Raw genomic sequence first — 27,353 nt, 5'->3', positions numbered from 1 at the left:
TATTTTCTTGTTACTTTATTATTTGAGGTTAATAAGTTTGGTTTGATGCAATACTTGTTTTAATTTTATGCATGCAATGCTTCATGTTTTACTTTTCCACAAGCATTTAATTACGTTTGCAGCATTTTAATTATCACTTACGCTGAGATTTAGTCTCAATGCATGCTACTTTTTACCTGTTGCTGTGATTTAATTGTTTTATAGTCAACTGGGAACAACCATGTATTCAGCTGTGATTTCCGACTGAAAAGTTTTGAAAATTAATCTTTATTCAAAGGAGTTTTACTGGAATTGAGCACAACCAAAATGATATAAAAAAATAAGAAACAATAGCAATTTTCTCTTCTTTCATGATAAAATGATTTATTTAATTGATATTAAGCCAACAAGTTTGAAAGCTAGCCATGATTAACTTGGATGTTTTGAAGTGTACTATCGACATTAATTTAGGGCATTTTTAGTTATTAATTTTAAACGCGATACTTTTTGATGCACAGTATTTTTCTTATATAGTTCTGAAAGCTTGTTTTACTTGTGAATATTTTGCAGAATGCTTGTTTTATTGTAAAGGGATTGTGTACACACTACAGTTCAAAATGTTTTATATATCTAGCGCAAATATTTTAAACAAAAAGCTGTATTTATAACCTTGATTTCTATTTGATGTGTGCAACTAAGAATAGGGTTGTTTTATATAACATAAAGCAAACTCAGATTGCCATGCAGCCAATACACAAGATATTATGTTAACGTTTTATAACTAGAGAATGACTTTCGTTTTAAACTAAATTCTCCGTCCAAAGCCAAATGACAAAGGAAAGATGTTCTATTTCTCACCAAGGTACAATTCTGTCAAGTTATTATTGATAGTTACCCACATGAAATATCTTAAGTTTTACAAGAAACATTGCAGACTTTACTTAGATGAGATGGCTTCATTCATCCTAACCTGTACTCTTTTGGCATTGCAGGTGCTGTGGCCAAATGTTGTGCCGTATCGGAACTTCTGACCTGCAAACATGTCAATGAAATCACGAGTAATTAAACTGGGTATTGGTTCATGAAAAAAAAAAAGCATCTCAAAAGTAGGGACTTTCCAATTGGATTGGATTTAAGTATTCCAGCGGTTGCTCGTGAACCGGTCAGTTGTTATGTACCGACCAAACCTTCCATTGGAGTGCTCAAAATAACAATGTGCTTGTTCATACATCTTAAATTGATCCTGTACTTAGACTCAATGACGCGATCTGGTAAAACATTCTGACAGTCCAATGGTTCGCAAGCGTGTGCCGATTGTGTGTGGCCCAGTTGCATGGCTCTGCTTGCTGCCGAGTTCTGCACTTATGCTAACCATTCTCCGCTAACGTAGTGCCACATTTGTGCACTGACTGTCTAAGCAAAGAATGCCTAGTAACGTGGAGTCACAAGCGCACAAGCTGAAATTCTCTGCTAACCTTGTCGTAAGCACAGAACTCCCAGCTTCGGCAAGTGCTGGTTCTTTGCTTGAAGTAAACAGAGCGATGAAATTGGGCCCTGTTCCTTTGCACTTTAAACGGGCCCCAACTTTTGAGATGCTCCCCAATGCTAACGCTTATAAATGTCATCATGTGTTGACCAGTTTCTGATTGCTTTAGAAATGTGATTCTGACTTTGTGTTGTAACTTACCTGGTATATGTCCAGTGTAGTGGGGCACAAGTCCAGATTCAGTCGGGTAGATTTGGTTCGGATCCAGACGGGGTAGTTTAATTATACCCCGATGTGGCACCTGTTACCAAAAAACAATCAAATATTAAAAATGAAACATGGCACAAGTGGTTATTGTTGAAATTTATATACTGTCTAGGGATGTGACAGATTTTCTGTGAGATGTAGCATGAAAGAGTGTACAAGGCCTTGTGTACTTTTGTGTACACAATTTGACAAGTGTACTTTGCCTGAAAAAGTGTACAAGGCTATAACCTTGTGAACTTTTCGCTCGAAATAGTTCACAAGGCTATAGTCTTGTGAACGTTTCGCTCGAAAAAGTGTACAAGGCTATATAGCCTTGTGAACGTTTCGCTCGAAAAAGTGTACAAGGCTATAGCCTTGTGATTTTTTCGTCAAAATGTGAAAAGTTCACAAGGCTATAGCCTTGTGACTTTTTCGTCAAAATGTGAAAAGTTGCGACTTTTTCGTCAAAATTTGTATAGTTCACACGGCTAAAACCTTGTGACTTTTTCGTAAAAATTTGAAAAGTGCTTTTTCGTCAAAATTTGAAAAGTTCACAAGGCTATAGCCTTATGACTTTTTCGTCCAAATTTGAAAAGTTCACAAGGCTATAGCCTTGTGACTTTTTCGTCAAAATTTGAAAAGTGCTTTTTCGTCAAAATTTGAAAAGTTCACAAGGCTATAGCCTTGTGACTTTTTTCGTCAAAATTTGTAAAGTTCACAAGGTTATAGCCTTGTGACTTTTTCATGACTTTTTTCGCCAAAATGTGAAAAGTTCACAAGGCGTTAGCCTTATGACTTTTTCGTCAAAATGTGAAAAGTTCACAAGGCTATAGCCTTGTGACTTTTTCGTCAAAATGTGAAAAGTGCTTTTTCGTCAAAATTTGAAAAGTTCACAAGGCCTTGTGAACTTTACAAATGTTGACGAAAAAGTCGCAAGGCTATAGCCTTGTGAACTTTTCACATTTTGACGAAAAAGTCATAAGGCTATAGCCTTGTGAACTTTACAAATTTTGACGAAAAAGCCTTGTGACTTTTTCGTGACTTTTTTCGTCAAAATGTGAAAAGTTCACAAGGCTATAGCCTTATGACTTTTTTCGTCAAAATTTGTAAAGTTCACAAGGCTATAGCCTTGTGACTTTTTTTGTCAAAATGTGTAAAGTTCACAAGGCTATAGCCTTGTGATTTTTTCGTCAAAATTTGAAAAGTTCACAAGGCTATAGCCTTATGACTTTTTTCGTCAAAATGTGAAAAGTTCTCAAGGCTATAGCCTTGCGACTTTTTCGTCAAAATGTGAAAAGTTCACAAGGCTATAGCCTTGCGACTTTTTCGTCAACATTTGTAAAGTTCACAAGGCTATAGCCTTGTGACTTTTTCGTGACTTTTTTCGTCAAAATGTGAAAAGTTCACAAGGCTATAGCCTTATGACTTTTTCGTCAAAATGTGAAAAGTTCACAAGGCTATAGCCTTGCGACTTTTTCGTCAACATTTGTAAAGTTCACAAGGCTATAGCCTTGTGACTTTTTCGTGACTTTTTTCGTCAAAATTTGTAAAGTTCACAAGGCTATATAGCCTTGTGTTTTTTTCGTCAAAATTTGAAAAGTTCACAAGGCTTATATAGCCTTGCGACTTTTTCGTCAAAATTTGTAAAGTTCACAAGGCTATAGCCTTGTGATTTTTTCGTCAAAATTTGAAAAGTTCACAAGGCTATAAGCCTTGCAACTTTTTCGTCAAAATTTGTCAAGTTCACAATGCTATAGCCTTGTGACTCTTTCGTGACTTCTTTCGTCAAAATGTGAAAAGTTCACAAGGCTATAGCCTTATGACTTTTTTCGTCAAAATTTGTAAAGTTCACAAGGCTATAGCCTTGTGATTTTTTCGTCAAAATTTGAAAAGTTCACAAGGCTATAGCCTTGTGATTTTTTCGTCAAAATGTGAAAAGTTCACAAGGCTATAGCCTTGTGACTTTTTCGTCAAAATTTGAAAAGTGCTTTTTCGTCAAAATGTGAAAAGTTCACAAGGCTATAGCCTTGTGATTTTTTCGTCAAAATTTGTAAAGTTCACAAGGCTATATATAGCCTTGTGATTTTTTCGCCAAAATGTGAAAAGTTCACAAGGCTATAGCCTTGCGACTTTTTCTTCAAAATTTGTAAAGTTCACAAGGCTGTGTGATTTTTTTCGTCAAAATTTGAAAAGTTCACAAGGCTATAGACTTGCGACTTTTTCGTCAAAATGTGAAAAGTTCACAAGGCTATAGCCTTGCGACTTTTTCGTCAAAATTTGTAAAGTTCACAAGGCTATAGCCTTGCGACTTTTTCGTCAAAATTTTTAAAGTTCACAAGGCTATAGCCTTGTGACTTTTTCGTGACTTTTTTCGTCAAAATAGCCTTGTGAACTTTTCGCTCGAAAAAGTGTACAAGGCTATAGCCTTGTGACTTTTTTGTCAAAATGTGAAAAGTTGCTATAGCCTTGTGACTTTTTTCGTGATTTTTTCGTCAAAATTTGAAGTGCTTTTTCGTCAAAATGTGAAAAGTTCACAAGGTGATAGCCTTGTGACTTTTTTCGTCAAACTTTGTAAAGTTCACAAGGCTATAGCCTTATGACTTTTTCGTCAAAATGTGAAAAGTTCACAAGGCTATAGCCTTGTGACTTTTTCGTCAAAATTTGAAAAGTTCACAAGGCTATATATAGCCTTGTGATTTTTTCGTTCACAAGCCTCATGACTTTTTTCGTCAAAATTTGAAAAGTTCACAAGCCTTGTGACTTTTTCGTGACTTTTTCGTCAAAATGTGAAAAGTACACAAGGCTATTATATATATAGCCTTGTGACTTTTCTGTCAAAATGTGAAAAGTTCACAAGGCTTGTGACTTTTTCGTGACTTTTTTCGTCAAAATGTGAAAAGTTCACAAGGCTATATATAGCCTTGTGAACTTTTCGCTCGATAAAGTGTACAAGGCTATAGCCTTGTGAACGTTTCGCTCGAAAAAGTGTACAACGCTATAGCCTTGTGAACTTTTCGCTCGAAAAAGTGTACAAGGCTATATAGCCTTGTGAACATTTCGTTTCTCTCGATAAAAGTGTACAAGGCTATAGTCTTGTAAACTTTTCGCTTCAAAAAGTGTACAAGGCTATAGCCTTGTAAACTTTTCTCTGTAAATGTGTACAAGACTATATATAGCCTTGTGAACTTTTCGCTCGAAATAGTTCACAAGGCTATTGCCTTGTGAACTTTCGCTCGAACAAGTGTACAAGGCTATAGCCTTGTGAACTTTTCGCTCGAAAAAGTGTACAAGGCTATAGCCTTGTAAACTTTTTTCTGTAAATGTGTACAAGGCTATAGCCTTATGAACTTTTGGTTTTGCTTGAAAAGGTGTACAAGGCTATAGCCTTGAGAACTTTTCTCTCGAAATAGTTCACAAGGCTATAGCCTTGTAAACTTTTTGCTCGAAAAAGTGTACAAGGCTATAGTAGCCTTGTGAACATTTCGTTTCTCTCGAAAAAACGTGTAAGCCTTGTGAACTTTACACTCGAAATAGTTCGCAAAGTGTACAAGGCCTTGTAAACTTTTCTCTGTAAATGTGTACAAGGCTATGCCTTATGAACTTTTGGTTTTGCTTGAAAAGGTGTACAAGGCTATAGCCTTGATTGAGAACAGTTCATTTTGCTCGAAAACTTTTGGTTTTGCTTGAAAGGTGTACAAGGCTTTAGCCTTGTGGACGTTTCGCTCGAAAAAGTGTACAAGGCTATAGTAGCCTTGTGAACATTTCGTTTCTCTCGAAAAAACGTGTAAGCCTTGTGAACTTTACACTCGAAATAGTTCGCAAAGTGTACAAGGCTATAGCCTTGTAAACTTTTCTCTGTAAATGTGTACAAGGCTATGCCTTATGAACTTTTGGTTTTGCTTGAAAAGGTGTACAAGGCTATAGCCTTGATTGAGAACAGTTCATTTTGCTCGAAAACTTTTGGTTTTGCTTGAAAGGTGTACAAGGCTATAGCCTTGTAAACTTTTTGCTGTAAATATGTACAAGGCTATAGCCTTAAGAACAGTTTGTTTTGCTCAAAAAAAATATACAAGCCTTGTGAATGTTTCGCTCGAAAAATTTACAAGACTAGAGCCTTGTGAACTTTTCATTTCACTCCAAACAAGTGTACAAGGCTATATAGCCTTGTGAATGCTTCGCTGTAAATGTGTACAAGGCTACAGCCTTATGAACTTTTGGTTTCGCTCGAAAAAGTGTACAAGGCTTGTAAACTTTCACGCTGTAAATGTGTACAAGGCTATAGCCTTATGAAATTTTGGTTTTGCTTGAAAAGGTGTACAAGGCTATGAACGCTTGTGAACGTTTCGCTCGAAAAAGTGTACACTTTTCGCCGTAAATGTGTACAAGGCTTATATTATAGCCTTATGAACTTTTTGTCAAAAAAGTGTACAAGGCTATAGCGTTCTGATTGTTTCGCTGTAAATGTATACAAGGCCTTGTGAACTTTTCTCTCGAAAAAGTGTACAATGTTATATAGCCTTGTGAACTTTTGACTGGATCTTACCTCTGCGTTACTGACTGCTTGTAGTGGATCGTAGGTGAATTCACTCAGAGCACAGTTAGTGATGATGGGGTAACCCATCCCTATCAGCCCACGTGCTTTAGGTATGAACCCAGTGTAACCTAAAAATAATGAATTAGTATTCTGGATTAATAAAACAATACAATACAATACAATAGATACATTAATTATATGAGCGCCGCTCTTACTCGTCAAAAGATGTCTAGAGAAGAAGAAAAAAATATAATACACTTAAATAATAATAATAATAATAATAATAATAATAATAATAATAATAATAATAATAATAATAATAATAATAATAATAATAATATCAAAGTCTTATTTAGCCCACGTATCTACCAATTAAGGTACTCAAGGCGCTGAGTATATACAAACTTTCAGAAAGATAGGACATTGCAGTGATGGATTCTGAGACCCAATTATGTAGCACCTTATAAGGGTTTACAAGTTGCTACAGCACATTCAGCAGCAATAGCCAGGAATACTGGGGGAACCCCTTCTCTTTTCAATAACTGACTGGTTTTTTTTACATGCGTACCACAACACATGGGACCACTGGCTTACGTCCCATCCGAAGGACGAAGCAATGGCAAGTGTCATGGCTGGGGATTCGAACCCCCACTCTGCTGATCAGAAACACCAGAGTTTGAACTCGGTGCTCTTAACTGCTCGGCCACAACACTCCCAAACATGAAGTCATTGTTCCAATAGGTGAGTTCTCAGAGCCTTCTTAAACAATTTCCAGAAGGTTAACAGTAACTATATAATATGACTCTGAGTTAAAAACACTGTGACACCTTTGGTAATTAATAATAATAATAATAATAATATAGGGCTTTTTACAAAACCAATACAAAGCGCAAAGACCAGTCTTCCCACTTGGTGTATCTCAACATAAGCACAAAAAAAAAAAACCTGTGAAAATTTGAGCTCAATTAGTCGTCGAAGTTGTGAGATAATAATGGAAGAAGAAAAAACCTCAAGCCACACAAAGTTGTGTGCTTTCGGGACCTCAAAATCAAATTCAAATTTTTCTGTGAAAAATTACTTCTTTCTCAAGAACTACGTTACTTCAGAGGGATTCGTTTCTCACAATGTTTTGTACTATCAACATCTCTCCATTGATCACTAAACAAGTAAGTTTTTATGCTTACAATTATTTTGAGCATTTACTATAGACGATGTGACCTCTGACGTCACACGAAAACCATAACATGATTCGCGCGCATACCGCCGGGCAAAACCTTTGTGTTTTGGCAGCCAGCTAGAAAGTGTACGCAATCTTACTATGACTACGCAACTCAGTGCCGGGCAAAACATGACGTATATAGTGTTTTGTCAACAGAGGGCGGTTTGAATGTAAACATAGGTCACATCGTCTATATCCAGTGCCTTTAACGCAATCAGCTTGGATTGTTTTTTCCCAGAAAGTTTGAGGAATTGTCTAAAAGTTTGTCAGATGAACAGATTAAGTTGCAAAGTGCCTTGATAGCTACTAGGATGTGCATTATATCAGTTCTTCCATTATAAATTAAGGGTTAATCTTTGAGTAGGTTTACTTTACCAGACATGAAGAATTTCTGCGGGTCATGGTTTGCCATGTAGTAGGGTGAAGTAGAATGTTGCTGCTCGTTGGGTTTTCCATACACAAAAGATGTTGCATCTTTCTTGAGCGGTAACAGAGGACCACCGCAGCTCAAGGGTGAGATCTTTTGGAGACAAAATCAAAAATATTTAAAAAGGTTTTTTTAATTTAAAAGTTCCGTAAAAAGATATAAGCATGCCAGGTATTCTACAAAATTCAGCACGCCCATATCCCATAACATTTCAATTGAGTTGAATAAAAAGAAAAATTAGATAACTTGTCTTCATATAAACCCTTTCAGATATTTTTAAATAAGCCATTAATTTTATGAAGATGTCCTTAATATTTTGGGGAGAAACAAAATTTCTTCACCAGGAAGAAGTGACCCCAAAAAATGTTTGTTTTCCCTTTTCTTTAAAGGGAGAGTTTACCTTTGGTAATTGGTAAACAAATTAATGATCTACTGAAAAATGTCTAGGTAAAGAGCATTGGAAAGCTGCTGGTCTTGTAAAAAAAATTCTAGAAGCGAGCCCCTTTGAAGCAATGACGTTGGAGAAAAGGAGGTAATTTATCACAAAAAAATTGGAATCTGAGGAAGGTTTCAGCCATGAAGGCACAATTCTCAGCAACAATGGTGTTATGTTTTTTCTTTCATTATTTTCTTACAACTCCGATCACCAATTGAGCCAAAGTAGTCTCGGACAATATTACCAAAAGTTTACATGTACCCTGCATTGGAAAAAGAAGTTGCAACCTTTTTCTCTTCAGTTGTAGGCTGCACACGGCCAGCCTGGATGTGTCGCACTCTTTGCATTGCATCTGTCTTTCCTTTGTGACATCGCTGATCTCGTTCAAACTCAGCAATGGCATTGCGAGAATTCTCCGCATAGCGGTCACCAAAGTAGTGTTCTCCTTTCGGTATATAGCCTGAAAAAAAACAATAAACTTTAATAATAAATACTTTTTAAAACAGTAAGAAGATAATTGTTTTATTTCCCCTATGTACTGTGGCTGGAATACTACGGGCTGATAATTGATGGTCGTCAGTAAGAGTTTAATTTGACATCTGAAACTATATCGAACATCGTACAACGTACACCAAGATGAACACTGCAAAAACAAAAAAGACACCTATTGAAATGGATTTTTTTTTTTATGTGTTTTCTTTTTGGTTTGGGGGAAGAAACTTGTGAGGGGTTGTGAACCTTTATTGGAGGAAAGACAAACATTGTCTGACTTTTAACAAAAATCATAGTTCTTCCAGAAGTAAATAAAATAGGGCTAGTTAGTATGGCCTACATTGTCAATGTAATGTTGATATTGGATGCAACTTTCGCTTGCTTGAAAGCCTACATGTTACAAAGCTAAATGAAACATGGCAAAGAGTAAATCTAGATCACTACAAAATTATAATGTATCAGATACACGATGCGGGATGATATTCGTCTGAAGGACTATGCCAAATACCGAAAGAAGTAGACTAGGTAGAAGTAGAAGTATTCAAACTGAAAACAAACCAAAATCCTCAGTCGGGTTTGGACTGAATTTTATAGGATCCTACAAAAAAATACAAGCAACGAAACCCTCATCCGAATACCTGAATGAATACAAATGATGTGGAGCCTCTGGTGACATAGAGCCGTCGACTTTACACATGGGTAAAGTAGAGGGTGGATATGTTATGCCTTACTTGTTTAGTTTGATGGTTGAATTGGATGTTGAATTTAATTTACGGTTTCTAGACTGAGCCACTGAGATATTGCGCATGTATTATGTCGAGCTAGCTCGACTCTTTCGAGTTCTGTGGAGCTGACAGTGACACAATCCAGTTGCCCCAAACTGCCCGAGTCTGACTATTTCAGCTTTGGCACACGACAGAATACATTACATTTTACTTTCATAATTATTGGTATACAGATTATCAGTTCTTACCCGGATTTGATGATGTTACTGTAAGCTTTTATTCCAAAGACACTCGATCAAACTGCAGCGGCGCAGCAGACGATAGTACACAAGTAAAATATATTGACAGCGCCCTCATTCGTCAGAAGAGGGTATTTAAAATAATTACCATTATTAAAAATTATATGACAAATAATTCATAAATAATAAGGGTACCGTAAATGTTTTTTTATTTATATAAATAATAGTTAATTGTAGATAAGTTTTATTTTTTAATAATGGTTTATAAACAAAGGTCGATGATTATAACATAATTAAGGCCTTATAAATAAGTGTTTCTTTCTCAACTAAACATTATACAAAATAAAAGTAGGGCTTGGACTTACCTGTATACCCAGGGACCATCCTTTCACCAAGTTTCTGATCTCCAAAGCTAGCCTTTCTACCTCTCAGTAATACACCCCGTGCTGCAAGCCTTGCTGTAGCACTAGTCCCCGGTGAATCGGTGTCTTTTGCCGGGCTGATGTCCGCTAGAACGGGTCGGCCAGAGCAGGCTACGTTGGGGTTGGTTAGCAGGCGGGAAGTAGTTTTACCGAAAGTTTCTCCGATTTGGAACTTGAACTGGGGGCAAAAACCGCAATATCTGTGGCCACAGAAAAGGGTCAAATCCGTTATTATCCACTCATTGTCAGAGAGAATAGATTAACTTTCCATTTAACTTTCCAATGTGAAGGCGCTATCTGATTAAAAAGTTCATACAGAACGCTTTTCCTAAAATTATTGCCGGCTGACTTAATGTGGGCGCTTTAGTTTCGTTGAGCTTTCGAGATTTCAAAGTTTTTTTTATGAAAATGGATTCTACTTTTAAACATCTTTCCAACCAACCATATTCATTTCCTAACAATCGCTTTAAGTCCAAAGCATCAAGAAATTAAAATACTAAAGTCGAGACACTGTCGAGATAATACGAAAGGACTTGAAAACGCCCCAAAACAATTGCTTTTAATCACCGCAATTATACATTTGTCCGACGATAATCGCTACGAAACTTTGCCATACATGTTTTTCAACATACCAGTTTGATAATTTTATTAATTGAAAATCAGGAAGACTGACATGTGTGAACTCTTCCAAGAAAACTTCAGTAACTCACCCGGGAGTATGATATGGATCTGGCGTCATTAAAACGCTCTTCCCTTTACTCCACAGTGGCATGCTTGCTGATTTCCTATAACTCTCAACTATGAAAAGTTTGAAACACAAGATGTGCCAGTTTTTCAGCTCTCCCAAAACTCTGCACCGTACGCAAACCAACTGTGGAATACTAAGGAAGACAAGCTCAATCAGCGAAACAAAAACAGAATTCATTTATTCCATCCAGTTGGCTTATACTTATTAATGTTATTTTTGGTCGGCATGATCTGCGATGACGTCATAATACAATTTTACACAGCAACGGCAATGTCAAAAAGCAGATGACATCACAGTGATGAGTGCACGCGCGCGTGCGGGCATTAATTTTAACACGCGCGTTCACGAATCTGACTTCGGCGGGGGGGGGGGGGGGGGGGGGGGCATGGTATCAGAACGATGTAGTTTTTCGAGTTTGGAAGTATTTGTTAACACCAGTTCATTATTCACCCTGCATCACATCACATAGAGCCTACCTTAAAATTATCACAAACTTTTAAAACTTTATAAAAAAAGATAAACAAAAAGGATAAACAGCTTTCAATGCTTGTCTACTTTATTCACCTTTCCCAGCTAAGCATAATGACACCTTCTTAGATTTCATGCTGGTTACCAACGTTGGTTTATAACAATTAAGTTCATTTTACTGAAGTTTCTTGTAACAATAGTATCAATGACAATTAAGCTACTCTTAACAAGATAAAGTCCTAACTTTGACTTTAGAAATAGCAACACTGATTAAAATTTACTTCATAATGTGATGAGATTGTTTTTAATTTTGAGTTACATTCATCCAAAGTTTTGAGGAATCAAAGTTTTCAAGATTACATCTTAATTGATTTTCACATCTTCACTAGATTTTACCGTATAGATTCATTAAGTTTTGCTTCGTTAAAACAGTCATTATTTTACCATTAAATACTGATAAGATTGAATACCAATTTATGAATACTTTAATTTTTGTTTTGTTAAAATTGAAATGGCATGCCTTTTCAGTCATCATAGAGAAAACTTTCAAAGTTAATACATCACTGTTCATTTCAATTTCATACAGAGATATCACCAGAGATGTTACTGAGTTTGTATTGTGCACATTGTTTTGACTTTTTAAGAGACTTATTAATTCTTCTTTAAGTTTTTATAAGACAAGGAATACTTGGGGATCGCACCAGGAATGTTTAAGACTTCACCATCCATAATAAAGTGACACTAGTACTATTTAAGATTAATTCACTTGCTACATACAACCTTAAGAAAAATCTTCATAAACAATCAAATCTTAGACCTTTAAAACCTGTTTTTACCCCACAAAATCTTTTACAATGTAAAATTATCAGTTGAAAAGTTAGAGAGAGATTGTGTAGACCTTTTCCTCCTTGACAATTTTGTTTTTGTCCCGACCTTGAAATTTCACAATATTACTTTTTCTTATTTAATTAACTACAATGTTTAGTATTACCAGATGCCTTTGATGAGTACATGTGTAATGCACTAATGATTATTTATCAATCATTATTTTAAACATTGCAAAAGCCATAGTACTGACATATCAATTTAGAAATACTTTTGCTTCTACCAAAAAAGTTTCCACTTTGAAATCATTGCAAATTACACTGCAATTGTCATCAACCATTGATATCACTCCTTTCCCATCAATTGACTACATCAATTCCATACAACAGTTCTCAATAGTTATTAGTACCAATTGTTACAATTATTTGAAATACTTTTGCCTCTACCAAAAGAGTTTCCTCTTTGAAATCATTGCAAATTACACTGCAATTGTCATCAACCATTGATATCACTTCATTCCCATCAATTGACAACATCAATTCCATACAACAGTTCTCAATAGTTATTAGTACCAATTGTTACAACTATTTTAAATACTTTTGCCTCTACCAAAATGTTTCCAACTTGAATTCATTGCAAATAACACTGCAATAGGCGTTAACCATTTAGCACTTCATTCACATTAAATGACTACATCAATTCCATACAACAGTTCTCAATAATTATCAGTACCAATTGTTACAATAATTCAAGTACAACTCCCAGAAGAAATACATAGCACTCTCTGTTGTTTACAAACGAAGAGCATTGTTATACACCAGTTATTTGCAGGATAGACATGCAGCGCCCATAATTACTACAATCGATGAGTAATTGATGCTAACAAAGAATACATCATTCCATACGGAAAAGGTGAATCTAAAACTACAACTAGGAGCAATAAAATGAAATCTGTCAGTATCTGAACCCACCGAGGGAGCAGACACCGAACGCGCGGTGTTAGTTCTGGAACATGTCCGAGCTGAATTTGACATAGTTGAGGGCGCCGGGTAGTTCACGACCCTTTGCGTCGCGGTAGGGTTCCATGCGGAGGATGCAGTACTCTGCCAGCTGGGTTGGTAGATTCTGAAGAGAGGAAACAATCAGGAATAGTTACAGAACAATTCGAAAATTGTCCACCACTGGAGCAGAAGAAGTTTTTTTAAAGGCAAGATAACCAACAACACAATAGCTTTAAATGCTGAACACATTTCACACCTACATTTACATCTTGCAATCAGGGAAATTTTGTTCATCAATCAGGGAGACATTTAGAATCACATACACCATAATAGGGAAAAGCGTTTCCATAATCAGGGTGATTTAGAATTTGCTCCTTGGAAAAATTTGTTTATTTGAAAAGAATTTTCTGCAGCATCAGGGAGAGTCAGCACCTCTGGCACATTACAAATTTTTACATTGGTAAGTTTCAGTAAAAGAGACAACATGGAGATTCCAAATTTGGTCATCAGATTTCAAAGGAACTTTTTGCAGAAATATTTGTACCAGTACATTTCAGTAAAGGAAAAAACAGATATACAACACAAACAAAAAAGAAAATCAATTCTTCTACAAAAACGAAACCCCTTTTGGGCCGATACTTTAATATGTTGACTTACCGCATACAGTTCGTGCTTGGTGACGAATGGTTTACCCTCGGAGCTGAGAGCCCGGAAGGCATTCTCAATCTCGTCTCTAGAGTGTACGTTCTCCGTCTCTCGACTGATCATAAACGTCATGTACTCTTGGAGGGACACAACTCCATCTCTGTAAAAACACAATAAAAAATTTGTTAATATTAGAACAGCTTACTTGCGTGAAAAATGGAATGCTATTTGATTTCAAGACCTCAGAATAAGATGTTGAGGTCTTGAAATCAAGCATCTGAAAGCACACAACTTTTTGAGACAAGGGTGTTTTTTCTTCCATTAATATCTCACAACTTCGGCGCCCAATTGAGCTCTAATTTCTACAGGTTTTTTTTTTCTTAAGTTCAGATACACCAAGTGGGAAGACTGGTATTTGACAATTACCAATAGTGTCCAGTGTCTATTAATTTGATGATTCTCAATTGTTTCTTACTTGTTTGGATCCACTATGTCAAGGATAGACTGGAACTCTGGATCTTCTTGACCTTCCTCCACCATGGGAAGGTCGTAGCCGAGGGATCTCAAGCAAGACTTGAATTCCTTGTGCTCCAAGAAACCTGTCTTATCCTTGTCGAAATGCCTAGGGAGAAAAAAAAAAACATAAAGAAAATTACTTTTCCAGATTAAACTCTTGACTTTCTAGGATGGAAGGGAAGTGGATTAGGAGAACATACAGGGAAACTAAAACTACTAGGACAATCGAGCAAACTCAACTTGGTACATTATGACCAGTGGCTTTCCAACGTTCAAAATTTGTTTTTGCAATCCAGCTCGATCCTGTGCAGCACGAGCAGTCTGATTGAGTTTTTGGTGTTGAGGTGGTCATCTGTTTGAAAAATATAAGTGTGGAGCAGGTCTCCGCCCTGTCAAAGGATCCCGATGGTTGGTTTTGTGGGTTAAAGAGTACAGTGCGGGCAACCTGAGACATGTCTCAACAGGGCGTGGCCAATTATAAAAAGGCGACTTCTTAGCAGAGTGCAAGCACACAAGTTAATTATTGGATAGTGAAAGGAAAGACAATCACTTTAAATGAGAGACTTACTTGAACATCATGCTGAACTCCTTCAGAGACTCTTCGCTAACTCCAGTTGTGTTCCTGAAAAGTAAGGAGCAAAAAGTATTTAATACACTACCCTTAAATTATAATTCTTTATAAAGATGAATGGTAATTTATTCATCATCGTTAACTTCCTCATCCAAATCTGCATAAAATCTCACATCCAATTTCATAAATTTGGGTAACAGTTTGTCCGAAATCCTAACATCGTGGTTTCCCTTAACCACCTCTGCATAAAAACTCAAATCCGATTTCATAAATCTGTGCAAAATTACAATCCTAACAATGGTTTGATGAGAGACAAGAGAGCCTACTAACCTGGCCTGTATCTGTTGCTCCAGATTATGCTGCATACGCATACCAAGCTGATCCAACTGATCCCATTGCTGTGCAAGTCCAACAGTCGAGTGTTCAGTGTAACTACGGAGACAAAATAAACAACATCAAAATATCTAGAAGACAATCAACACATTACATGGTGTTATCGCAAACCTTTCTATATCAAAATATCTGGACACAATTTCATGTAGCTGCTCAGGCAGTAAATATTACTTAAATAATTTCTGCCAAGCACAAGCAAGCAGGATACCAGTCACAGATTACACTGGTGACATGTTATTTTGGCTGGTGACCTTCTCCTGGTAAGCATTATTTGTTTGTGTTTAGCTGCTTTTTGTGCTTCAATCGGCTATAAGCAACTGGTCCAAGGTGGGCTTGGGCTATGTTTTCAAGGAGAAAATATGAAGAAATAATTTACCTAAGCTATCGGGTCCGTTAGAGCTTTCTTTTCATGTGATATTTCTGTGACAGATTCCCATTCTGTAAATCACTATTAGAAGATTCAGTCTTGCTTTCACAACATCCCACCTAAATGAACACTTTTAACTTTTACTTCTCTTTTGTTTTCATTTCAAAGCGCATAGGGACTTCTCTGTGATTGTGATATGCGCTCTACAAAAATGGTTCATTATTATTTTACTCCGATGTTAATTGGCTTGTGATCTCAGCTTATGGATCAAGTTATTCTGTTTTGACTGAACCTATGACATAAAATTGGAGCATTTTAAAACTTTTCTTCTGCAATTGTTACTTCTCTTACCGGTTATCCAGAATGAGTCTCTCCTCCATCTTTGCTCCTAGATCTTCAATCTTCTTCAGTTGACTCTTCTGAGATCGAACCTCAATGATCTTTTGCTGTTGGTGAAATGATAGGAAACTTTTAACATGTTTGTTAGTGATGGAATTGTCACTTGTCATCAGGAATACCTAATGGCCTCCCAACTGCGCAAAGTTTCCAAATCAACTTCAGAAAACGGCGTGGAAAAGAGTAAGAATTCTTTTTCCAGGACATGGGCTGACCGACCCACATGGTGTAGGCTATAGATTGCTCTCAAGGGCGAAACAATAGGGGACTTTTGGGACACTTGGTGGCAGCAGACTTACCAGGTAAAATCCATTGTTCTTGGTAATGTGCACTTGCTCAGAATTACGTAAACAATGGAAATTCACCTGGTAAGTCTGCTGGCACCTAGTGTTCCAAAGTCTACCAGTGGAAAGCAGGCTTAACGGCAGTGGACACTAATGGTAATTACTCAAATAAGCGTATCATAAAACCTTTCTTGATTACGAGTAATGGGGAGAGGTCTATAGTATAAAGCATTGTGAGAAACAGCTCCCTCTGAAGTGACGTGGTTTTCGAGAAAGAAGTAATTTTCCACGAATTTGATTTCGAGACCTCAGATTTAGAATGTGAGGTCTCGAAATCAAGCATCTGAAAGCACATAACTTCGTGTGACCATGGTGTGACAGGGTGTTTTTTCCTTTCACTAATATCTCGCAACTTCGACGACCGATCAAGCTAAAATTTTCACAGGTTTGTTATTTTATGCATATGTTGAGATACACCAACTGTGAAGACAAGTCTTTGACAATTACCAATAGTGTCCACTGCCTTTAAGTAGAATATCCTGCCTGCTGAGAAAAAGAGGAAAGTTGACTTACTTTGAGGTTCTCCAGTTGGTTCTCCAGATTGCCAGATTCCTCCACCATAGCAACCCTAGATTCAAATCAATCACAAAAACATCTTATCAACACCCAAATAGTAACAATATTTCAACTTATTCATGCAACGTATCTCATCCTAATAGACTAAAGTATCTCAATGCATCTTACTCTACATTGAGCTAACACACCTCACACACAGTGAATATGCCACGCTCTCTCTTTTGGAAGTCAACAGGGTCCAATTTCATAGAGCTGCTCAAGCACAAAAGGTAGCTAAGCACAATAAAATATTGCTTACCAGAATAAGGTTACTAGCGAATCTACCATGTCACATATACAATTTGTGACTGGTATCCTTCTCATTTCTGCTTGGCAGGAAATTGTTCAGCACTTTTTATCCTGAAGGAGCTCTATGAAATTGGGACACTGACCCTCAAAACGGCTCAACCAAGATTGTGACGATGAAGGAGGGTGAAATGGGTCAATACGCCTTCTGTTACGGTCCACTTAAATATTTCACAAAATTTTAAGTCAAAATTTCCCGTGATGTAAATGTCAAACACAATCTTCCTTTATCTTTGAGCAAGTTGGGGTGAAAGTTTTTTTTTTTTTCAAAGCATAATTGACTACAGAACCTTGCAACATTAGCTTAACGGTTTAAGGCATTGAACACTATTGGTTATTACTCAAAATAATTATTAGCATAATATCGTACTTGGTAACAAGTATTGAGGAGAGGTTGATAGTATCAAACATTGTGAGAAACGGCTCACTCTGAAGTTACGTAGTTTTTCAAGAAAAAAAAAGTAATTTTCCACGAATTTGATTTTGAGACCTTGGAATTAGAATTTGAGGTCTCGAAATAAAGCATCTGAAAGCACACAACTTTGTGTGACCATACCCCCATGGTGTGACAAGGGTGTTTTTTCTTTCATCTCACAAATTCAATAAACCAATTGAATTTTCACTGGTTTGTTATTTTGTGCATATGTTGAGATACACCAAGTAAAAAGGAGACTGGTCTCTGACAATGGGAGAATTTGGAACGCAAGATGACATCAGACTTACCAGGTAAATTTCCATTGTTCGGATTTTACCTGGTAAGTCTGCGGCCACCAAGCGTCCCAAAAGTCTCCTATTACCAAGTGTCCAGTGTCTTCAAGTCAAGAACTCCCAAGTTCACTATCACCCCAACTTGCTCAACTTGCATGCTGTTCATTCCAAACTCCCAATACCATGCTCCTGGTGGGGTAAATGCTATGAATGTGTCCTAAGTACTATGGGTTAATATAATAGTTCTTATATACTACATTAATGTATTTTGTAAGAGATCTGCAATACAGTTCTGCTACTTCAAAAAACATCATTTGATATGGGGACACAAGGTGGCAGCAGACTAACCAAGAAAATCCATTAATAACTGGATAATGGAAATCTGTGCATGCTAAGATTTACGTAAACAAGGGAAATTGACCTACACTCCCGACCATATCTCGTTGGGCCCCCTTGCCCCCTTTCACTGTTGGTTTAGATTGCACAGTCTGCTGCGTTACAGTCAACATTGAGCGGGGGGACGGGGGACGGGCGAGAGAATGATTGTCAGTGGGGAGTGTACATGGTACATTAGGAATGGATGGCCCAAGCATTTTTGGCCGGGATGGTAGTTATAGTGTTCCAAAGTATCCAGTTGTCATTTCAATAATTAGGCCTACGCATTTAAAATGAAAGAGTTATGTTAGGTATCAAAATATTCTGAGCATTTTAGAAATGTTCACTACAGTGATCTCAAAGGTCACTCTTTTTGTACACAAAGGTTATACAGCTAATAGGCATATTGAAGGACTTAAATGGTCACTACTGATGAAACTACATTACACCTGTAATACAAGCTTGCTGTTAGACAACATTAGTTGGTAGGTAACCTATCCGACCTAATGTTTGTTACAACAGACAAATCTAAAAAGGTTATAGTCAACTGGGTATGAAGAATGTCAAATTCATATGAAGTTAATGTTGATATTATTCAAATTGTCTGGGTACATAATTGGCATGCACAAACAGATCCATTTTGTCTGAAGGGTTCAAAGTCAACAAAATTCATGCACTTAATTTTTTGTTTCAGTTTATATCAACTTCCTAAAGGTCAATGCTAGACCAACTTGATTTTCTTCTTAAAAAATACAAATTTGGATGAAGTCAAATTAATGCAAATTATATGTGGCCAGTGTAGTATCTTGCCTGCCAGGAAGTGCCCTGGAATGAGATGAAGTCACAATCAGTCAACTTCCCTCACATTACTTTAAATGATTTGTCCTTTTTTAACATCTTGAAAATGAAATTGACACAAAGTCAACAACAAAAATAAATATATCTTTCACTAAGAAGATTTTTTTTGTAACAGTGTTTCGTAGTATTACTTCATTTGTAAGCATTTGTTGTCTTGTTTATTGGGTCTCAGAATTCATCACTGCAATAACTTATCGTTCTTAAAGTTTGTATATATACTCAGCGCTTTGAGTACCTTGTTTGGTAGATACGTGCGCTATATAAGACTCTGATATTATATTATTATAGTCACTTATACTTATTATGAGATTCATGAAGGTAAAGAGTTTTGAGTTAGATTTCAGGCATCAAGAACCCATGCATCATGCAATCTCTGAGAACGCTACGTTTTTTTCTTCTTCTTCGGAAAGGAAACAAATAAATTTGTCAGGCAAGGGGAGGGGGTATTTCAAGCCAAAGACAGAAAGAAAGAAAGTAGTAACCCATTGATGAAGGTCCTGAAGTAGGAGGCAGAGAGTTATTGCAGCCACGGTAGTAACGTTACCAGGGTAACCCATAATAAAGACAAGTCATTGGTCAATAAGAAGAGACAGCAAATCATTCCTACATCACTGACGTTTCATTTTGTCCCCTTAAAAAATACTTAAGTTTTTTCTAAGCAGCGCCCGATTTGAATGTACCCCACTGTTTTAAACTTGGTGAAGTTTGTAAGGAGGCAAAAAGTAACGCCAGTTATAGAGGAACTGCTACAGAGACAGTGATGCAAAGGGTATTAAAAAAGAAAGAAAATACCAAAAGAAAAAGGTGAGAAACAGAAGAAAACACAATGATTGAAACAAGAGAAAAACATATCAGAGTTTGAGATTGTATACTGTACTGCAGTCGCTTGTTCATATCAGCAAAGTGATGCTATGTATTGTGCAGCTTCTTTCTTGCAATTATTCTTTCTCACATTTTATTTTAACAGGGAAATATCATTTTATTCAGTGTCTGAAAAGGAGTATCATTAGAATTCACTGTCATTGTTGAAGCCACCATCCAGAGTTGGTGTAGGACAGACTACGCCCTGGCATCGCATCACACCATTAACTATACAACACAATTTGTCTACCTGTTATACTCAATTTTGTTTTAAATATTTCTTTGCAAAAAAAAAAGTTGCATATTTTGATTCATTACTTCAATGAAAGTAAGTTTAACTACAGTTTAATGTTAAACGTCTACCAAAGTGTGGTTACTTCAACATGTAAGAAGTCTGAGCCATAACCTTTACACTTTGAACCCTAACCTTGAGCTTTTCCTCATTGTGATTTCTTTAAAATAACCTTAACTGCCAACCTCAACAAAGTAATTTAAGTGATATTCGCCCCAACAGTGCCAATGTCAAATATAAAAATAAATTTTGAACTATGAACTTTGAACCCTGCCCTTTGCACTAACCTGGATTCAGTGAGCCATGAGTGGAAGGTGTTAGCCAGCTGGGCGAACTGCTTACGGAAGCGATCGTTCTCCTCCTGGCGTTCCATCTCTTTGTTCAGCTCTACCTCTCGCTCTCGGATGATCCTCTGGAGGTTACGCCAGGTCTCCTCAAGTGCCTCCATGGTGAACCAGGTGTACCTGGAGTATGAGACAAGAGAGAGAGAATAAATTACTTGAGAATCTTGTTGATAGAAAAGAGACAACTAGAAGTACACCAGGCCAGGAATTTTATCTTTGATAAGGCAAGGGCAATTTCATTAGAAAATCTTAAAGTCTATGGGAATATGTTGTAGGGGAACCAAGGCCTAGACCAGGGGCAATAGAAGCCTCCATGTAACCCCAGGCCTGGGTACACTAGGGGCTTTTTTCAAACCTCAGCTTAGGCCTCGTCTCCTGCTCTGGGCTTCATTTGATGTTGACAAATTTGCTTCAAATTTGATGACAGAGCAAAAGTCGGAACCAAAGCCCACACCAAGGTTGCGCACATGCCCAGGATTCGACGGTGAAAACCATAATCATATGATCTCAGACTACAAAAGAAGGTTTTTTCATGGCTTTTGACAGGGACCTCATCCTCCGGACTCTAACTCTACAGATTTGGTCTTTGGGATGAACTTGGGCTGAAGAGAGATTAGCCACAGCACAGACATAAAAAGCCAGACAGAAAGTTTGTTGGGCTTACGGGTTGGATGTGACGTTGTAGCTCTTGATTTGTTTGTCCAGGGCAGCAAGTTGTTTCAGATCGTTCTGGGCGCTGCTCAGGGATGCAGTGAAGGCATCATGGGCTTCTTTCAAAGCCTGATTGAGAAGAAGCAAAACAAGCAACCAAATATTAGTACATCTTTACAATAAAATAGGATCTACAAGAAGATCTTAGATCTCAAAGAGTGTCTCTAAAACTAATCAACAAAACATCAGCCTATCTTTACGTTGTAGAAGAAAAGCCTAGTTCTCATTAAGACTTTCAGGTTGCATCTCCCGAACTTTGGAATTCACTCCCCAATAATACAACAAAAAACTCCTCTCTAGAACAGTTCTAGTTTTTTTTTTCAAGACATCTTTTAATGAAATAACTTTTGTGGAATATTGTGGTTCTTTCTGTATTGCTTGTATTTTTGTTTATTCTGAAGTCCTGGTTTTTCTCTCTTGCATTTCTAACAAGGCTTGGAGACATCATTTAATTATGCGCTATATTATTGCTTTTACTATTATTATTATTATTATCATTAAAATAACTTCTCAAGGAGTATCTTACCTTGATTTCCTCCACGGAGTTACAGCGTACAGGGTCGGTCAAGTCCTCCTCAGCGTTCTCAAACCAGCTGTTGAAAGCGGACGCCTTCTTGGCGAAGAGGAGGAACAGATCCTCAACCTCACGGTATTGCTCCTGCGCTCTCAGAAGACGCTGGCGACGGTTGTTGGAATCAGACAGCAGCTTCTCCCACCTAAAGAAAATTAAAGATTAAAAACATTTATTGTCAAAATAAAAATAATGAAATTTTTCTTCCATATGTATAACAAATAAAAGCACAACTAAACACAAACTGAATGCAAACTTCATACTGCAATATACTGCTGCCATCATTTGGGTTGTGTTCCCTGTATCCCATAACAGGAGTGAATGCTGCTATCCATCATATAAACAGGAACCAGACTATTTCTCCATTCAGCCTCGATTTGGTTAAATTAATTTGGGTGGGAGAAAACCAAGATGGCCGCTGAACGTAATAAAAGTCTGAACTCGAGCAGTTTGTTTTACCTGGCGATGAGGTTGGCATGACGTTGCTGAATGGCAGGTGTCTGTACGTGGCTGGCAGCCACCAACTGCTCCTTTAAGATAGTGATCTGAGAGATACCTTCCTTCTCAAAGGCCTGAAGACCAGCATCAAAGGTCTCCTGTTGGACGAAAAAACAATTAGACTGATAAATGTCTCGCCTTGATTTTAGGAATAAATCTGTCAGGCAATTTGCAGTTTGGCTAGTAACCTTATTTTGTGTGCTTAGATACTGTTTGTGCTTAAGCAGCTCTATGAAATTGGGTCCAGGATGTACAGATCATTTCCTCCCCCCCCCCCCAAGGCATAAACTGTATCCAAAATGGCCACTACAGGTACGGCTCTGGCTGTTGCTAAAGAGGGTTGCTTAGAACGTACTATACTTCAACACATGAAGACGTTGAAATCTAGCCGCAGCCGTTACGGCCTCACACCAAGGTTGTTTTCTTACCTGTTTGGTGAGCAGAGTCTGCACTGAGGACAAGTCCCGTCCGTAGTCATCAGAGCGAGCCATGCTCTCCTTGTCTCCGATCCACGACTCCACCACATCAGCCTTCCAGATGAACTGCAGGAAGGCAGAGTTCTCGTCCAGCTTGGCCTTACGGCGCTGACCGGCTTGACCCAACTCATCGAACCTCTTCTGGAGGGAGTCAATACGCTGCTCCACAGCCTCAGTATTGTGGTTCTCCTGATGATTGAAAGTAAAATATTCAACACATTTATAAAGAGCAGCAGTTAAGCTTCATTCAGCAATCCAACAACTGTAACTTTTACACAGGTGCTGTGAGCAACGTTAGTTGAAACATGACAAGTATTCATGCAAAATAATTCCAGGTAGAAATATGATTGACATTCATAAATGCCGAGATGAACTTCACAGCAGACTCTTTTGGCTGCCATCAGTTGAACGGCTGACACGTATACACGCTACCAGACAATCCATTGTGTAGCGTACTCAGACATGCAGCTAGCCTGCTACACTTTGTTTCCCCCGTACAAAGAGGGATCGAGGATACTGTAAATCACGCTCCCAATCTCCCTTTTTTTTCAGGGATTATTATGCAATCTCCAATTCCAGACCTTGGTTCTTTTGTTGTTCGACTGAATACTATGAGAGATTGGTAGTCTGCTGTTAAGACGTATTGCATATCAACAAAGATAGTTTGACATCTTGAGAGAAATACCTACCGCCTCAATCAGAGTCTCCCCTTGACGTTTGATGTCAGCAACGCGTTCCTGATGCACATGGTAGTCCATGTCAAAGGCTTTGTGCTTCTTCTGCAGACCCTGTGGTTGAGAGAGAGAGAGAGAAAGGTGAAGCAATGCCCCTTATTTTTGACCGCGCGAGGGCGCTATAAATAGTATTTTTATCACTTTCGGGGGTACACGGGATTCGCCCTGCACAAATTAATAGGCGTTCTGTCACTTTTGTTGCGCCGTAGTTTCAATTTGCTTTAGAGGTGGATTATAACGGCTCCTTTAAAAGTCTTATTGTCTGTGATGGATTAGATGTCTGTGGTGGTAATGTGTTCCAATCTTTAAAAACTGTTTTGGGTATGAATGAATATACCCCCGGAAGTGATTGAGAGCGCCCTCACACGGTCAAAAATATGGCCCATTAGTTGACCATGAATCATTAAAAATGTAGTATTTTATCTTCAGTAGCCCAGCATAAACACACAAGTCAAGAGTGCTTCCACCTTGCGTCTTTGCTCTGCAAGCAGGTCACAAACGGAACAATGTTTATTTTACTTCACTAAAAGTATGATTTGACAAATGTGAAAATTCCTGAAAACTGGCTTGCGAGCCTGTGCTTGCCACCCAGAACAATCAGATAATAATACTCAGGCTGAGAGTTTACAGATTCTGTGCATCAGCAGCTGATATACAAAACTACAGATTTTGACACAATGTGGACGACACATCCTTTGGTGACTGCTTTTCTTCTTTCATGACAAAATCTGAAGATTTGATTGAACAAATCCTGAGAAATCTTATGTCTGTTTACTACATTCATAAACATCACGTGGCGATAGTAACAATTTCCATGGGCCAGCCAAGTTTGTTTTACATTATCTGCCAAATCCATTTTCATGAATTACAGCTGCAAACATAATCACAGCAGTAGATACTGAACACCCAACAGTAAGGATAGATGGGATTCGTACCTGTACAGCAGCCAGAGTATCTCCATAGTCTTCACTAGACAACAAGTTCTGTTTCTCATTCACCCAAGCCTCTTCTTCTTCAACACTGGCCAGGAACTCCTGGTAAGCAAGAGACTCGTTCAGCTTCTTCCCACTGTGGGTAGAGAAGGTACAATCATAAATTAAAGGGGAAACAAAATACTGAGCCTCTCCAGCTATTTGTTGTCATGTGTTTGTGTTTGTCATGTCTCCCTAGTGTGTTGTACTTCATCATTTGATGTTACATTATTATTGTAGGTTCCGTGCCAAGTATTTTCCTTAAGCAAATTTCTGTGCTTAACCATGTTAACAACTGAAGAGCAGAGTTCAGGGCTCAATTTCATAGAGCTGCTTAAGCAGACAGTGGAGCTTAACAATTTCTGCTTAGCAAAAATAAGCAGAAAACCAATCACAAGTAGTACATGTGACATGGCTGGTTACAGTATTCCGGTAGCCTACTTTAGTTGTGCTTAGTAACTTTTTGTAATCTACTTGAAGTTGAGGGTGCCATGGAAGTGCTTTGAATTCAAGATAATGACTTTACCGATCCTGGGCTAGGTTCTTAAGCTCATCCCAGTTGTAAGCGAGTTGGTCCAGACGTTGCTGAACACCATCTCTGTTCAGCTCACATTCCTGCATCAAGGTGCTACCAGAGTCTTGGACGGCCTGCCAAAAGAATAAAACATATATATAAATAATCGTACATCAAAGGAGAATTTATCACTTAGGATTGAATACATGCCAGAATAAAACTGTATTGCACACCGAGGAAGAACACACACCAACCATATTTAAAGGAACACGTTGCCTTGGATCGGTCGAGTTGGTCTTTGAAAAGGCATTTGATACCGTTCGTTATGAAATGCATATGGTTAGAAAGATATTTTAAAAGTAGAATAACATGATCCACACAAGTATCACTTGAAATTGCAGGGTTTTCCTTTTACTTCGCGAACTAACACGGTCGGCCATTTTATTTCAAAATTTTGACTAAAAAATGGCCAACCGTGTTTCTTCTGACGTAAAAGGAAAACCGTGCAATTTCAAGGCATGTTTGTATGGATCATTATACTCTACTTCTAAATTACCTATCTAATATTTGCATTTCATAACAAACGGTTTCAAGCGCTTTTCAAGGACCAACTCGTCCGATCCAAGGCACTGTGTTCCTTCAAGATTTGTAGTGCTAAATAGAAAGATGGTAAATGGTAAGAAAAGCCACACAGCCTTGATAGTGTAGATCAAGTAAAGTGCAAGTTATGTCTGAATCAGTTGTGTTGCATCTGCATGGAAAAATATCACATTAAATAAAGATGAAATTGCTCCCTTAAATTCCCAAGATGAAACTCGGTTTTTAGGACAAATTTTGCACACACCCTCTTTTATTACCATTATTCTCTGTAACCTGCGTTCTTGTCTTTTAAAACATCTATAATACCTTATTTTCTTTCAAATTGTGTATCAATATGAGTATTATATAATTACAAAGTAAAGTTAATTGTCTGATGTTCAACCCTAGCAGGTCCTTTTGGTTGGTAAGCACTTTGCTACAGCTAATTCTATTTGTTTTATTATACAATTAGCTACATGTTAATTTGTTTACTGTAATACCTGTGATATTTGAACGTGTGATGGAGATGTTACAGTATGAATATCTACAACTATGCATTCTAATCGCCAAAAGTTTGACACACCAAGAAAACTATCACAAAGTTAAGGGTATTATACAGGATTGGAAGAGCTAACAGAAAAGTTCCAGACAATGATCATGTTTTGTGTGATTAACCATAACCATGAAGTTATTTGGGCTTAATCCATTGTTTGAGTCAGCAAAACTAGTAAAAAACCATGCATTACTTTCAGCAACTTGTACTGAAATTAGCCTTTTTTTTTTGCCTTTCTATCTTAGATCATTTTAGTTGGTAGCTCTTTTTTCTTAACTTTGGTTATAACATCCCAAATCAGCTGTTTTTCAAAGGTTTTCAGATGCAGTTTTCAGGAAAACGACTTAATTTCATGGGGAAATATTTCACAGAAAAGAAAATCTTCTAGTATGAACAAAACCCTCCGACTAAAATTTAATAAGGATGCTTTGAACCTTACCAATCATGTATAATACCTTGCCACTGTAATATATCAACATTTTGTTTACTTTTGGTATCTCGGTAAACTAAAAAAAACCAGTAGAAACCTTTTTGAAAATAATTAAAATCTCTGCCTGGTTTCAAAGCAGTTCCTTTCTGAAGATAAACCAAACCTTGCGTTGACAAGGGCCTCATGACACTCAAAATATTCAGAAATGTTCATACATTTAAACTAGACAATAAGATGTCTAGCGCAATCATCTAATGAATGAACAATGATACAAACACTATTTGTTCGTCTAAATATGGTATGTTAAAGACACTCTAAGATAACAATGAAAGCCTAGTTCTACACGCTACCTACTACAGGCATATTATATGGAGAAAAACAAACATTCAACTTATTTGTTTAACTACATTTTACTATACTTTGTTTTAAACAAATTATTACGCGTTTTTATAAATCTGCTTTTATTAGGCAGCAAAACTACACAAGGCTGATTCATTGTAAAAGGAAAGGAAATGTGTGGTTGTAAAAACCTACAGAG

General features: G+C 37.4%; 2 protein-coding genes across 2 annotated transcripts in view; both read right to left on the bottom strand.

Moving 5' to 3' along the window:
- Positions 1–37: 37 nt before the first annotated feature.
- LOC139948046 (ciliary microtubule inner protein 2B-like) lies at positions 38–11,171 on the bottom strand. The gene is made up of 7 exons (XM_071946046.1): positions 10,916–11,171; positions 10,149–10,405; positions 8,615–8,787; positions 7,840–7,984; positions 6,255–6,373; positions 1,667–1,766; positions 38–1,011 (listed from the first exon to the last, which is right to left on the bottom strand). Exons 1-7 carry the CDS (start codon positions 11,128–11,130, stop codon positions 917–919), a joined length of 1,104 nt encoding a protein of 367 aa, XP_071802147.1. The 5' UTR covers positions 11,131–11,171; the 3' UTR covers positions 38–916.
- A 320-nt stretch (positions 11,172–11,491) lies between these two features.
- LOC139948186 (spectrin alpha chain, non-erythrocytic 1-like) overlaps positions 11,492–27,353 on the bottom strand; it is a 58,280-nt gene continuing 42,418 nt past the window's right edge. Inside the window, 15 exon segments of the mRNA XM_071946249.1 lie at positions 11,492–13,371; positions 13,905–14,052; positions 14,368–14,514; positions 14,977–15,030; positions 15,310–15,411; positions 16,091–16,185; positions 16,993–17,047; positions 20,722–20,898; positions 21,443–21,558; positions 22,016–22,205; positions 22,520–22,656; positions 22,987–23,223; positions 23,724–23,822; positions 24,704–24,836; positions 25,266–25,387. Coding sequence (XP_071802350.1) covers positions 13,246–13,371; positions 13,905–14,052; positions 14,368–14,514; positions 14,977–15,030; positions 15,310–15,411; positions 16,091–16,185; positions 16,993–17,047; positions 20,722–20,898; positions 21,443–21,558; positions 22,016–22,205; positions 22,520–22,656; positions 22,987–23,223; positions 23,724–23,822; positions 24,704–24,836; positions 25,266–25,387 — 1,938 coding nt within the window. The 3' untranslated portion in view covers positions 11,492–13,245.

This window comes from Asterias amurensis, chromosome 15 (assembly GCF_032118995.1).
Source record: "Asterias amurensis chromosome 15, ASM3211899v1".
NCBI lineage: Eukaryota > Metazoa > Echinodermata > Asteroidea > Forcipulatida > Asteriidae > Asterias > Asterias amurensis.
The sequence above is the reverse complement of the archived record's forward strand: the minus strand, read 5'-3'. Positions and strand labels throughout refer to the sequence as shown.